Genomic DNA, 13,767 nt, shown 5'->3' with positions numbered 1-13,767 from the left:
GTTCATTCTGTATTCAGGTGTTGGTGTGGTTTCTGTACGTTAACACTCGGAAATAGAACAACAAATGTTTATTTATAGTTTCTGTGTCTTTTAGGAACTACGTGGGCCTATTTGGTACTGATGACTCACTGTTAGCAAGAGGGGGTGGTTCAGTTTGAAACTACACTCAGTCAACTTCAGTCTAGTTTAGCACTGTACTCTTTGTACTACATGCCACTGTACATGAGAATATAGATGACCGAACTGGGATTCATTTATTTGAAAATGGAGGAAAATCCTAGAGACATAAGTTATTAACAGTGACTTCTCAGTGAGTGTTTTGTTTCAATCACTGAATTATTTCTCTCTCCTCTCTCCAGGTCTTAAGTGAAGATTCTTTTGGAAGTTGTAAAAAGAGAGAAATCAACAAGCATTTTTTTTTTAAGACCGGTAAGTGTTCAATAATAAATATGTACCCAATCAGGATTTTTAAGATCATGTCTTATTTTACAGTACATGGCATTTATATATATATATATATATATATTCTGTTTACGTTTTCAGATCACGAAAAGATCTTCATACATTTAATGAATTGGACAGAAAATTGGAGGGATGTTAGCAAGTCTACAGTATGATTGACAGAAAGAAAGTGTTCTGATGCAGACTATAGAGGATCTTCGTGACTCAAATGTGGAACAACCCAACAACTTCAGCAATGGAAGGCCCCTTTGTTTAAGATCTCCAGGTGTGACAGCATCTGACATTTGACCTTTGAGAAACCCAACTGACGTCTAGCGGGACAATGGAGCCACGTGAATCTGCTGCTGGACCAAAATGCACCAAGGATCCCCGGGAGAAGCTACAAAGGAAGTGGGTCTCTGAGCCCTCAGCTGGCACAAAAAGAAGCACTTTTGCTGACCCGGAGGAAAAGAGGCACTCGCATCGCGAAATCCTTCAAAGTGGTGCCAGTGGCAGCAATATTACTGGCTCAGCACGAAAGTATGGCTCTGGGAAGCTGCTATCAACTGCAATGGGTCAGTCATCTCAAGATAGTCAGTACGCACAGGCTTTCCCTCGTACTTACTCCTACCAGCTACCACAACCGTACCCACAACAGCCCATGCAAGAGCGCTTCCTGTCCGGAGCCAAGCCACAGCCCGGTCTGGAGGCCCATGCCTGGCCCTTCGCTGGACAGCTCCCATCCGACGACATATTCCCTGGACACTCCCGTGCCCATGGAGTTTTCCCTCGTCAGAAATCTCCCAGTTTACCCAGTTCTTTTGGCCAGTATTCCCAGTCAGGGCCGGAGCCACCAGAAGAGGGATACAAGAAGGAGCAGAAACCCAAGAAGCCAGGGAAGTATATCTGCCACTACTGTGGAAGGGCTTGTGCTAAACCCAGCGTGCTGAAGAAGCACATTCGTTCACACACTGGGGAACGCCCCTACCCTTGTGTCCCCTGTGGGTTCTCATTTAAAACCAAGAGTAATTTGTACAAACACAGGAAATCTCATGCCCATGCCATCAAAGCAGGACTAGTCCCATTCTCCGAACTGGCAGTTTCACGCACAGACATGGATCAGGCATCCTCAGTGGGAGAGACGGAAGTACACTCAGACGGTGAACAGAGCACAGACACCGACGAGGAAACTGCAGAGGCCTCCATGTTAATGGACAAATGCAGCCCTATTCCCCAGATATCATTTGAGATGGACAAAAGCACAATGGAGAAGGGTAGGGAGCCGGCATATGCTGACTCAGCTGAGGAGCTAGCTATGGCTTCCATGAAAGTGCCTATCCTAATTGTCCCAAAACAAGGGGTCCCACCAACAGCATTGGAGTGCCCCCCATTCACGGACCTCAAGGCTTCTCACATCAGCTCCCAGGTTGGCCGCGTGGATGACTCTCCCACTATCAAACAGAGACTGGCTCTGAGACTGACAGAGAAGAAGGGATCACAGGACTCAGACCAGCAGTCCCAGCAGTCCCTGAACCTTCTGAGTCCACACAGCAAAGGCAGCACAGACTCGGGCTACTTCTCCCGTTCAGAGAGTGCAGAGCAACAGATCAGCCCTCCCAACACAAACGCAAAGTCCTATGAGGAGATCATGTTTGGTCGGACTTGGTATTACAAACCTAACTCTGCTAGATCTAGACAATCCATTGCAGTAGGCATGGCCACTGTTGGCCAAGACACTAACATAGTAATGGGGAAGATATCTGAGGATCATATTTTTTTCCGAAATGATAGCGGTGAAGTGCAACTATTAGCAGGTGTTGACCCTAAGCAGTATCCCACAGGCCCTTGCCAAAGCAACACAGGTCTACTAGAGACTCCTTCTGATTCAGGGACACTCATTAGGAGTAACTCAATGCCAACATCCTCCCCGACCAACCTCAACGTCCCACCGGGGATAAGAGTGAGCCACTCCTTCGACGAGATGATGACCTCTGATGATGTCTTCTACCCGGGTGCTGCCGGTCTGAGGAGGCTTAGGAGACAGGCAGCTTTTGAGCATTCAGCACATGAAGGGCATGGCGACTATGAAACCTATGGACACGTTCCCAAGAACGCAGCCCCATCCGTGGCATTAAAGCTAGGGGAGCGCAGTCCTGTGGTGCCAGAGCATACAGCATACAGCCCATATGGTACTAAAGGGGGAATGACAGAGATTGCCACTCGTAAACGCAGGAAGGAAAAGAGTGTAGGAGATGAGGAGGATGGCCCTGTCCAGTACGACAGTAGTTGTAGTGGCTCAGTAGATATGGTCAGAGATTATGATTCAAAACAAGGTAGTCAAGAGGGTTCAAGGGGGACACCTACTGGAAAGGGATCCATGGGATCTATGTACAGTGCACATAGCCAATCAGACAGTTTTGAAACATGCTGTAGTAGCATGTGCTCAGAGGATGTAGTGCTAGTCCCAGACTCTGACAGAAAGGCAGCTGGCAATGTTATATCTGTCATTCAGCACACCAACTCACTCAGTAGGCCAAACTCCTTTGAGAAGTCAGAGTCCTTCGAGCACCCAGCCTACCTGCAAGATAAACCCTCCAGCCAATACTCAGAGCAGTCAGATACAGAGAACATAGAGGATGTGCAGAGCCCAGAGTTTATCCTGAGGTCTGAGAGCATGGAGCTGCAGCAGCAAAGCAACAGTGATTTAGTTTCATCCAACCAGCCCTGTCACATGCCCCCCAAACTGGTACGTCAGCCTAACATCCAAGTGCCTGAAATCAGGGTGACAGAGGAGCCAGACAAACCAGAGAAAGAGCCTGATGTACCGACCAAGGAGCCGGAGAAGCACGTTGAAGAGTTCCAGTGGCCCCAGAGGAGTGAGACACTGTCCCAGCTACCTGCGGAGAAGCTGCCTCCTAAGAAGAAGCGTCTGCGTCTGGCAGACCTGGAGCACTCCTCTGGGGAGTCCAGCTTTGAGTCTTGCACCAGCCTGTCCAGGAGCCCCAGCCAGGAGAGCAACCTGTCCCACAGCTCCAGCTTCTCTATGTCCTTTGACAGGGAAGAGAGCCTAAAGTCTGTGTCACCGTCCAAGCAGGAGGACTTTGGCAAGCAGTCTGAGTACAGCGGAAACTCTCTCACTATCCCCGGCCATCACCAGCAGAGGGAGATGCGACGCTCCTCATCAGAACAGGCTCCCAGCGCTCTGCCCACCGAGATCCCAGAGATCCGTAGCAAGTCTTTCGACTATGGTAGCCTCTCAACATCATCCAGACAGGGAGAGGTTTACTCCAGTGCATCAGCCATGAAAGATCGGAGACGGGGCTACCTAGTAAGGCAGGCATCCCTCAGCGTTTACCCTGAGACTGCGGTGCATGAGCATGGTGGTCTCGAAATTACTGTCAAGCAAGAGCACTCGGACCATGGACCTTCATCTTGGCAGAGCCCCCCATCCTCTCAAAGTTCTCTCGGTGCATCAGCCAGCGAAGTAGCAAGACCCAAGAGAGGGTCACATCATCATCTTCTGCAACAGAGCATTAGTGAGGACAGCCAGGACGACTCACCACTGTTCCAGAAGTCATCTCGTCTGCCAAGTCAACAGTCATCTGAGGGAGAGCATCCAGGTCACGAGCTCATGAGCAAGGAAACGATGCAATACTCCTCACTCCAGAACAGCTTGGCTTCACTGCCTTTCCTGCCATGTCAGCCGGGTCTGTTCTGGCATCCCGAGTCCACACAGAGACACAAGCAGCATCTGGCTTTCCAGCCACACCAGTTACAGAAACTACATATCAGACAGCCTAGTCTACCACACATGATCCAGAAATCCAACCCACCTCTTAATCAGCTACAGCAGATTCAGGAGCAATGCGATGCAAAAGCTGACGGTGCTATCAGTCAGAACTATCAGTATCCCTCCAGAGCCTCCCCGCAGGCCCAGCATTACGGATCTCTACCGTCTAAAGTGGCCCTCACCGAGAGCACGGTGCTCCTGCAACAGGTCCAGCCAATCTTCGCCACTCAGAATGCAGGTTCACAGTCATCTCTCCCAGGTATGCTAGTCCCCGTTAGGATACAGACTCAAGTGCCATCTTACGGAAGTGTTATGTACACAAGTGTTTCACAACTCTTAGCTAACCATGGCCAGAGCACTTATTCAGCAAGAGTCATATGCTCAGAGAGTGTATCATCTAGTTCACCCACAGGTTGCACTGTTTCAAAGCAAGGCGTTGGCTTCAATTTATCTCAGATCCTTGGTCAGTCTGAGGGAGCTCTACGTTATCCACTGTGGAATATTCCAGATCTGAACACTGAACACGGGAGACTGAACACGGGAATTCCGCTGTCGTTGACATCAGGAACCATCTCCACCACGGATGCGTCCTCCTGTATTGGGGGAAGCAAGCGGATGCTATCACCCGCCAGTAGCCTGGAACTCTTTATAGAGACCAAACAGCAGAAACGGGTCAAGGAGGAGAAGATGTACGGTCAGATTGTAAAGGAGCTGAGCGCTGTCGAGCTGAGTGCTTCGAAAGACAGCGGCAAGTTATCAAAGTGTGCCCCTCTGAAGAGCGAGGGTTCAATGGACGATCAGGAGAGGATGTCCTCCTCCCCACCAGCAGACTTCCCCTCCACCAAAATCCCAGTGCGTTCCAACGCACCTCACATACCTGATGTGCCACCAGCTGACAGCTTCACTCCCCCTCTGCAAATCGTGACGGACTTCCCTGGTGGCAGAGAGTCCCCAGAGGAGCTGGACGTAGATGACTCCACCCCAGAGGCTAGCTGCAGCCCACAGTTCATGGTCTCCTCCAGTGACACTCCAGAGGAAGCCAAGCCACTCATGGGCAGCAAGATACCTGTCAACATGCTGGTGCAGCTGGCTGCCAATCAGAGTGGGGGTGCTGCCGGAAGCACTCTAATGCTCACAGATCTGGCCGACGTTCAGCAGTTCTTTCAGTTCCCCAGTCTTCGCACGACAACCAGTGTCAGCTGGTGCTTCCTGAATTACACCAAGCCAAACAACGCTCAGACGACTCCCCTGACTTCTGTCTATGGCTCCTGGTGCGTCAGCTCCTACAACCCCAACCCTCTCAGCCTCAGCACCAAGGCTACTCTGGCCCTGCTCTGCTCCAAGCAGAGGAAGAACACAGAAACCTACACGATGGCTGCTATGTATCAACCCAGGACTGGAAAACTTGTGTCCTCTCTTGCTTGGAAGCAGAAGTTTGAACAGGTAATCACACGTCACATACAGCATGCCATCTATTCATAGTTAATGTATTTATTGGTTAATGGGTGGTTAACGGTTTGTTACTAAATAAGTATTCAAGGTTCAGAATTTGCATGCTTTAGAGAGTTTGAAATCTCCTACAATATTAGAAACCAATCTGGGATAAAAGTCTATTTTAAAGCCAACATTCCAGTACATCTGCCATCAAGTGTTTTTGTGTGTTTGTGAGGATTGATTGGAGTGTTATGCATGTTTTTCACTTGCAGATGAAGCCAGAGCTCATGCAGCTAGATGTGAGCAAATATGGGAAGAAAATCAAGGGGCTGAGCTCCAGGGATCGAGTCAAGGAGGACCACGGAGAGAAGGAGGCCTCCTCAAAGCAGGCTGAGCCCACTCGCATCAAAATCTTTGAAGGAGGGTATGTGAAGATGGCTGCCATAAGCCATTAAAAAAAATGAAAGCTTTTTAATATCAGTGTCGCACCTTTTTGAGGAGGCTGCCTAAATTTGTATATTGTTGTGACTTTTACACAAAATGTACAGTTTTGTGAAACGCAGAAGATGAACAGCACTTTATTTATTGCCTGGTGGGTGAAACCACTTCTTCAGAGATTATATTATTTGAGAATGGTAATAAAAAATGACTGTGATAACTGGAAATTAAGTATTACCTGATTTTTAAAAATGACTTCACATTTTTTATTACTTCACATTTATGGACTTGAGGGTGTTTTCTGTAGAAATTTGATAGATAAAAAAAATGGGATGTATTTTTCAGGTGTATTTTAAATGTGGTTGAAAAGAGTTACTAGTATAGGCTTCTGTTTTTATAGAAATATAGTAGAGCAAAGTTTTGTTTAACAGCCAAGGGTATTATTGACTACTGTGCATGAGGCTTCGGTGCAAGCAAAAAATACATTTCCAAATTAGTTTTTCAATCATCTGAAATGTTATCAAAATCACATATCTGTAATGTCTCTTTTATGATATTACTATGTACAGTGAGAAAAATGTATAAGAATTCCATTTCATAAATGGGAACAGCTGTAAAAATATCTCTGACCAATACCCAGTTGAATTTGGCACCAGAATAATTTTCTCTAAGCAGTATAAGGCAAACCTTCCCAATGTAAAGTGGTCTGTTTGATGTACTTGATATTTGCCCCCTTAACACATGCTTCGATATACTCAAAATCCTCCAATAACGTTGACAAATCTGGTCTTCTTATGTTTTCAGGTACAAATCCAATGAAGACTATGTTTACGTGCGGGGAAGAGGAAGAGGGAAGTACATCTGTGAAGAGTGTGGAATTCGTTGTAAGAAGCCAAGCATGCTGAAGAAACATATCCGCACACACACCGATGTCCGGCCGTATGTCTGCAAGTTCTGCAACTTTGCTTTTAAAACCAAAGGTGGGTTTCCTTCTTCTACTTCATATAACCAGACATATACGAATGTACACCTTTCCTCTCAAGTAATTGAACCTGATAGTTCAAACATAAACAGTGTTCACACTGGAAAATGATTTATGTAGAACTGCAAATACAGACTTCGGTTTACATTGCATTAGGAGAGTGGCAAGGTTCTTTCTCTCTGCTTCAGTAACGTCCTATGCTGCTTCCAGTAAGACTTTTTAAAAGTTGTAAACTCTTGTTTCAGGAAACCTGACAAAACACATGAAGTCGAAAGCCCACATGAAGAAGTGCTTGGAACTCGGGGTGTCAGTGACATCTGTGGAGGATCCTGACGCCGAGGAAGCTGGTATGAATCAGACTGAGCACATTGTGTAGAGATGAGCCAATATTTCATAAATACTGAGCCCTGTAAGTTGCACTGGTGCGGTTCTTGAGGGACAATTATCATGATGAAAAACAGGAGCCACCTCTCTGCCAGTTTTATGTAAAATATCCAACTTTAAGATACACAGTTCACATTTTCCCTGCTTGAATCCCATCATTCTGCATAGAGTATAAAAGAACTCCAGTGACCTATTCAATCCAACTGAAATAAATTGCGGTTGCTTTAAAATATCTGTAAAACGCATAAATATAAAAAGTCCTACTGTGTTTTTATATCCCATTTCCTTGTTAAGACTGCACTAAATGCCGTTTATTTGTCTTGCAGAATAAAGTAGGCTACTGTTATTGCATTTGCATAGCGACTGGATCAACGGTTGATTAACCAATATGTTTCTTTTTAGACAATGGCGAGGATGGCCAGAGGGAGTCTGGGAAGATGTCAGGCATTATGGCGGACCACCAGTTCTCAGACGCTGATGATTCTGATGGTGGCGAGGATGACGGGGATGAGGTGGATGATGATGAAGACGATGACGACGATTACGATGGCGACTCCACGCCGAAAACACGCTCCAGAAGCACTAGCCCTCAGCCCTATGGCATACCGTCGCTCTCCATCACAGCTGTGGCGGCCTCTCAGAGTGCCTGCTCCTCAGACCTGCTGGGCCACGGCCCCAAACCTCCCATCTTCAGCTACTTCACCAGCCTGCCCAGCATCCAGATCACCCAGCTCATGGTGCCTAGCGAGCGTGCAGGCCAGGGCCAGATGGCAGAGTATCAGCGTCTGCTGCAGGGCGCCCTGGGCGAGGACTATAAGAACAGGCTAGACATACCCAGCTCCATGGACAAGGACTTTGGCCTGTCCACAGATCACAGCTCCTCCTCCTTTGACCTGTCCCCGTCTCGCCTCTCCTCTCCAGGCCTGGGGTCCTCCCCTCTCCGAGAGCCCTCCCCCACCACCTCCTCACGCAAGTACCTCTCCCCCCGACGGGACCTGTCCCCCCGTGGCCGCCTGTCACCCCACAGAGAGGTGTCCCCTCTCCGGCACATCTCCCCCAAGAGAGACATCTCCTTCAGGAGGGACCTCTCGCCTCGGAGGGACCTGTCCGCCAGAGGTCACCTCTCGCCCCTGTCCCACGCCGGACGCCCCACGTCACCGGGCAGGGACCTTGCGGGCAGGAGGGAGCTGTCTCCACGGAGTCACCACCGGGGCATGATCAGACCTGTCTCCCCCAGGAGGGGAATGCACCATCACAGTGCCCCTTGGAGTCTAAGTCAGCACCTAGACTCAGAGATGGTTTCACTGGGCCAGCGCAGTAGGAGCCACTCAGAGATGGAGACAGTAAGTGTTCCAGAACATATTCAACTGTTCTCTTCTATTTTATTCGATTCAAACAGCTCCTTACTGACGGTATGTTAACTAATGAATGGTCTCTTCAACCGTCTTAGAGAGTCTAACTTAAAGTTAAAGTACAATGGACCCATGAAGGACCACCATATAGTGCTACTCTATCTGCAGACATTACTATTTCTATTTCTAATTAAGAATCCCTGGGGAAATAGGTCAAATAGGTACAGTGTGCATGTGCTGTGCAGTTATTCTTCTCTTCTCCGTGCCATCTGGCTTGTTTCCATGGAACTGAGTGATATACAGATAAGGCTGCCATAGCTTGGCTCATCACTCAGTGGTTAATAACTGCTGTTTTTGTTCTTACGAGTCTTGTTAAACCCAACTTTCCAGGAACCCCAGTTTAAATAAAGCATGACATGGAGCCCGCTTCAGCTGTATCATTTTCAAATATTCATATTTGACTTTTTTTTAGCTGGTAATAGTTTTGTCGTGTGGGACCAGATTTTTCAGTACGAACCCACATTTTTAAGTGTTAACATTTTATACATCATTAGGTGTACCACAGTGTAGATGTTTTGCTGCATATAGTTGTGACATTTACTTAGATCATCTGCATACTAAGATCCACAGACCCTATTGATCTACGGCCACTATACTTTGTACTGAATTCACCTTGTATTGTTTCAGGAGCAGAATAAGGGTTCCCCTCCCCACAGCAGCCAGGAGTCCCCTCTGCCCCACCAGGGCCTGTTCAGCCACCTCCCCCTGCACTCCCAGCAACAGGTCCGCACCTCCTTCCCCATGATCCCCATCGGCGGCATCCAGATGGTGCACTCCGTGCCCACCTCAGTCACCGGCCTGACCCATCCCGCCCGCCTCCCCCTGCAGAAGAGCACGTCCGAGGAGTCCAGCACCAGCGAGGTCTCCTTCCACCTGGTCGAGGGAGGAGGAGGGTCCAGGGGTTCCACCGGGTCGTCCGACTCACCCCAGCGCCAGGAGAGGATGGTGTCATCATCCTTTTCCTCTCGGGGGACGCCGGTCCCCTCCCCTGGCCCGTCCTTACCCTGGTCAGGAAGTCGCCAGGACAGCGCAGACATGTCAGACAGCAAGGACATTAAGCAGCAGGAGGAAAGCATACAGACTTGTACCAATGCTATCGCCTCGCTCCGCATCGCTACAGAACACGACACTCTGGAGAAGGGCATGTTGGTGTGCTCTTCAGACGCCCATCAGAGACACCCCTCCCCACTGCCTCACTCCTCTCACTCCCCTTACCCCAGCCCTCAGGAGAGAAGCTCCAGCATCATTCAGCACTTTAGTGGCCTAGAGGTTAGGCAGTCCCCGGACGGCCACTCTGCCTCCCCTCTCCCCCTACACTCCAGCTCCAGCTCGGAGACCTCCCTGCCAGCCACATCAAAGGGCCCGGCGGGTTCCACGGCAGGCCCAGGCCACTGTGTCAAGGAGAGGTCGCCAGGTCAACAAAGCCCTGGGGAAAGACCAGAAAGCACAAAGAGAGGCAAAAATATATTAAAGGATGCCACCGAGAACAGGTGAACATTGTTAAAAAGGGAAGGACGTGCAACGCAAAGACATCAACCCGTACAATTGCACACACACACACGACGCGCACACAGAGAGACAGACATTTAAACACACACACACACACACACACACACAAACAAGTCTTTAAACAAGCAAATTAAGTAGATACTCTGTAGTTTAAATGTATAGCATGCCTTTTATAACCTGGTTTGCTATTTTAACAATTTCTTTCTTATTTAAATTTTCAGAGAATATACATACAGTATGTTAACTTATATATGAGCCTGACCAAATTGATGATGGACTCCAGTCTGGTACTTTTAAATGTACAAATGTGTGTGCCTTTTCTTTACTTGTTGCTTATATTCTTATAAGCATATTAAGCAGGAAGATATGTTAATATATCACGTTTGTGTATCAGCTTTGTAATAAATGCAATTTCTCGTCTTTTTTAGACACTTGAGTCTGAATGATGTGAAGTATCAATATATGTAAGGTTGCACTAAAACATATTTTTATATGAGTGAAACGAAATGGCTTTTGTGTACAGCAGCAATTCTATAATACTATTTATTGTATCATGTTTCATAAAATGTACATTTTTCTTAATGTTGTGGATGCCTTTTCTATGTAAAGCATGGGTTTTGCTATGGCATAATTAGAGCAAACAATATGTACACTGTAAAATGGCTTTATATGTTAGAAGTATTTATATACACCTAAGTGAATGCACTTTACTTGGAGGTATATACATATGATACAATTTACCAGAATATATATCTAGTATATAAATATATATATATATATATATATATATAGAATATATATGTGCACTTAGGTTTTAGATTGACACCCACATACAGTATGGTAGTTAGTTCTAAATGCTTGGACCTTTTTCTCTCCTGTTCGCTGGATTGGCTACACTAGTTGTGATTTTACATTTTTTACAAAAAGTAGAACTGTTCAGCATTAAGTGAATCAATGTGCTTTTATTTTTTGTTTTCATTCAACGCTTACTGAAGTAGTAGTGAAATATTAAAGATAGTTTGATCTTCTGTGAATCACGTTGCTTGAAGTACTTGATTTATTGATTAGTATGGGGAACATTCCAGCTGATGTAAATATTGAATGCCCATGAATTTGTATACACACACACACATACACAGACGCATGCATGCACGCACGCACGCACGCACGCACGCACGCACGCACGCACGCACGCACGCACACACACACACACACACGCACAAACACACACACACACACACACACACACACACACACACACACACAGAGATTAGTGAGACACCAGTGTGTTACCTACGAGGAGACCCCATCGCTTACACACACACAGTCATACACATTTATACATGGAAAGAGTTCATTCTGGGCAATGACGTCAGTTCATCAACAAAACTAAATATATTAAATGCTTGTACACACAGATATCCAGAACTCTGAAAAATGCACCTTATGTTTCCTAAATTTGGGGGGGTACTATCCAATAATGCTGTATCTCAATTTTGGAACTGGGATTTGGAATCCAGTTGCTTTTAAAAACCTGTTTGCGAATAAACAACCTAAACGAACAGGAGCATTCAGCCCGTCACTCGTGTGTGTATATCTGTATTTTGTATGGTGTGTATAAGATCTGTGTCATTTACTCTTTGGGACATTTTTGTCACTAGTCCTTGGTATTCACCTAACTGTATCAACATGTCTTTCAAATCTAAGGTATCAAAGCACAAATCATAGTATAGAAAGAAAAAAAAGAAAGATGTTAAACATACATAGAAAAGGTAACATTGTGATGTTCAGTGGAAAGTACAATATCATGGAAGACCCCAGTTTCAACAATTAATCACAGTGCAGGTGGAAATAAAACGGATTGTTGTTTTCAAATAAATACCACTACAATAAAATGTCCTCGATGCTTTAATTCTTTCCAAATACCTTTGGGCCTCACTGTATGAGGGCACACTTGCAATATCACGTAGGCCTACAGTGCATGTCCTACTTTACAGTACCATAGGCACAATAGGAGTCTGCACACAAAATAAGTGTAGGCCTTTGGTAAACTTAACTCAGTTATAGCTCTTCTGTAAAACCTGAAAGAGCTCTCCAGTTGCTAATCTTAGGCTATCACTGTCATACTGCGTAGAACACATAGTTACTTCCCTTTGGTTTAATCCACTCTGACACAACTAGGTTGGTTATTCTCACTAACGTGTTTGTCTCTCAGATCACTTTGAAAGATACTTTGATCTTAGGGGTATTTTAGTTTTGATTAGTTTTGATTTCTTTACTTTGAAAGCAATTCTGTTTACGGACATTGTCATGGGAATTCTCACCATAGATGATCAGTAACTCAAACCTATTTTGGATTGTCAGATTGTCATCCTCATGAATATTGCAACTGAAAAGAAAATCTTATTTACTCAACAATACATAGTCATATTCAAGTGATCAAGTGCTACAACACTAAATGGGTATCATTGTAAAAATGTCCTCTAATGGTGTTACACTGATCATGTAGAGATTGACATGTAATACATATTGGTATTCAGGTAGAATGTTTAAATAGGAAATCATTACACACAATACATTTTAACCAGCCACCAAATGGCTATTGGTTGTTTCCTATCCAGGCATGTGGATGCAGTGGCATGCTGCTGTGACAGTTGTATGTGAGAACATTATAGGTATTCTAGTCCTCACACCTCCATCACGGTGGCGTGCAGGTGTTCGGTTGAGCGTCCGCCCCAAGGACATGGCTGTGTCACTCAGACACCGGCCATCCATCTGCCCGTGTCCTGTCTCTTCATGTCCAACCCTCTCTGATGAACGGCTACAACAGACAGATCAGGACTGCAGGACGGCCGCTGGAGCCAGCCTCTTAGTATAACTAAGCATGACCCTGCTCAGGGAAAACTCCTGGTCCTAAAGAAAGGCTACCTACTCCCTATTGTTCTTTTACAGCCGTTTACAGTCGTCATTGATTTAATGGGTGAGGCGTGTACTGTAAATACATATTTTGATTTGTTTGAGAAATCCACTGCCCCTCCCTAGTGCCACAATCACCCACTTCACCCTTTGTATTGAGTGGTTATTGATGGCACCGGAGGGGATGGCTGTCGTTTTATTTGCTCTTAACCAACCGTGCTATTATGTTTGTGTTTTCGCATTGTTTGTAACTTATTTTGTACATAATGTCGGACTCTGATGCCCGGAAAGAACTTCTGGACATCAGAACAGCGATTACTCACCTCGAATTGGACAAATCATTTTTCATTAATGAGTCTGCACCGGAAGGATATACTCCAAACACCCGAACAGGCCCCCATCCCCTCATTCGCTGGAGAAAGAAACAGAGATTTTGCGGAAAGAGATTGGGGTGCCTTGTG

The 13,767-nt window shown here is 46.1% G+C and overlaps 1 protein-coding gene across 6 annotated transcripts in view; it reads left to right on the top strand.

The window, feature by feature from the left end:
* hivep2a (HIVEP zinc finger 2a) overlaps nt 1–12,285 on the top strand; it is a 96,436-nt gene extending 84,151 nt beyond the window's left edge. For all 6 annotated transcript variants that reach the window (XM_021611989.3, XM_021611988.3, XM_090242966.1 and 3 more), the window contains 7 exons: nt 360–429; nt 544–5,674; nt 5,938–6,089; nt 6,908–7,083; nt 7,331–7,432; nt 7,872–8,812; nt 9,509–12,285. In XM_021611989.3, the coding sequence (XP_021467664.3) occupies nt 785–5,674; nt 5,938–6,089; nt 6,908–7,083; nt 7,331–7,432; nt 7,872–8,812; nt 9,509–10,375 (7,128 nt within the window). In that variant the 5' untranslated portion in view covers nt 360–429; nt 544–784 and the 3' untranslated portion in view covers nt 10,376–12,285. The remainder of the gene's footprint in view (nt 1–359; nt 430–543; nt 5,675–5,937; nt 6,090–6,907; nt 7,084–7,330; nt 7,433–7,871; nt 8,813–9,508) is intronic.
* The last annotated feature ends 1,482 nt before the right edge of the window (nt 12,286–13,767 follow it).

The sequence above is a fragment of the Oncorhynchus mykiss genome, chromosome 8 (genome assembly GCF_057628025.1).
Source record: "Oncorhynchus mykiss isolate SJ-2025 chromosome 8, ASM5762802v1, whole genome shotgun sequence".
Lineage (NCBI taxonomy): Eukaryota > Metazoa > Chordata > Actinopteri > Salmoniformes > Salmonidae > Oncorhynchus > Oncorhynchus mykiss.
This window is presented reverse-complemented; position numbering and strand designations above follow the sequence as displayed.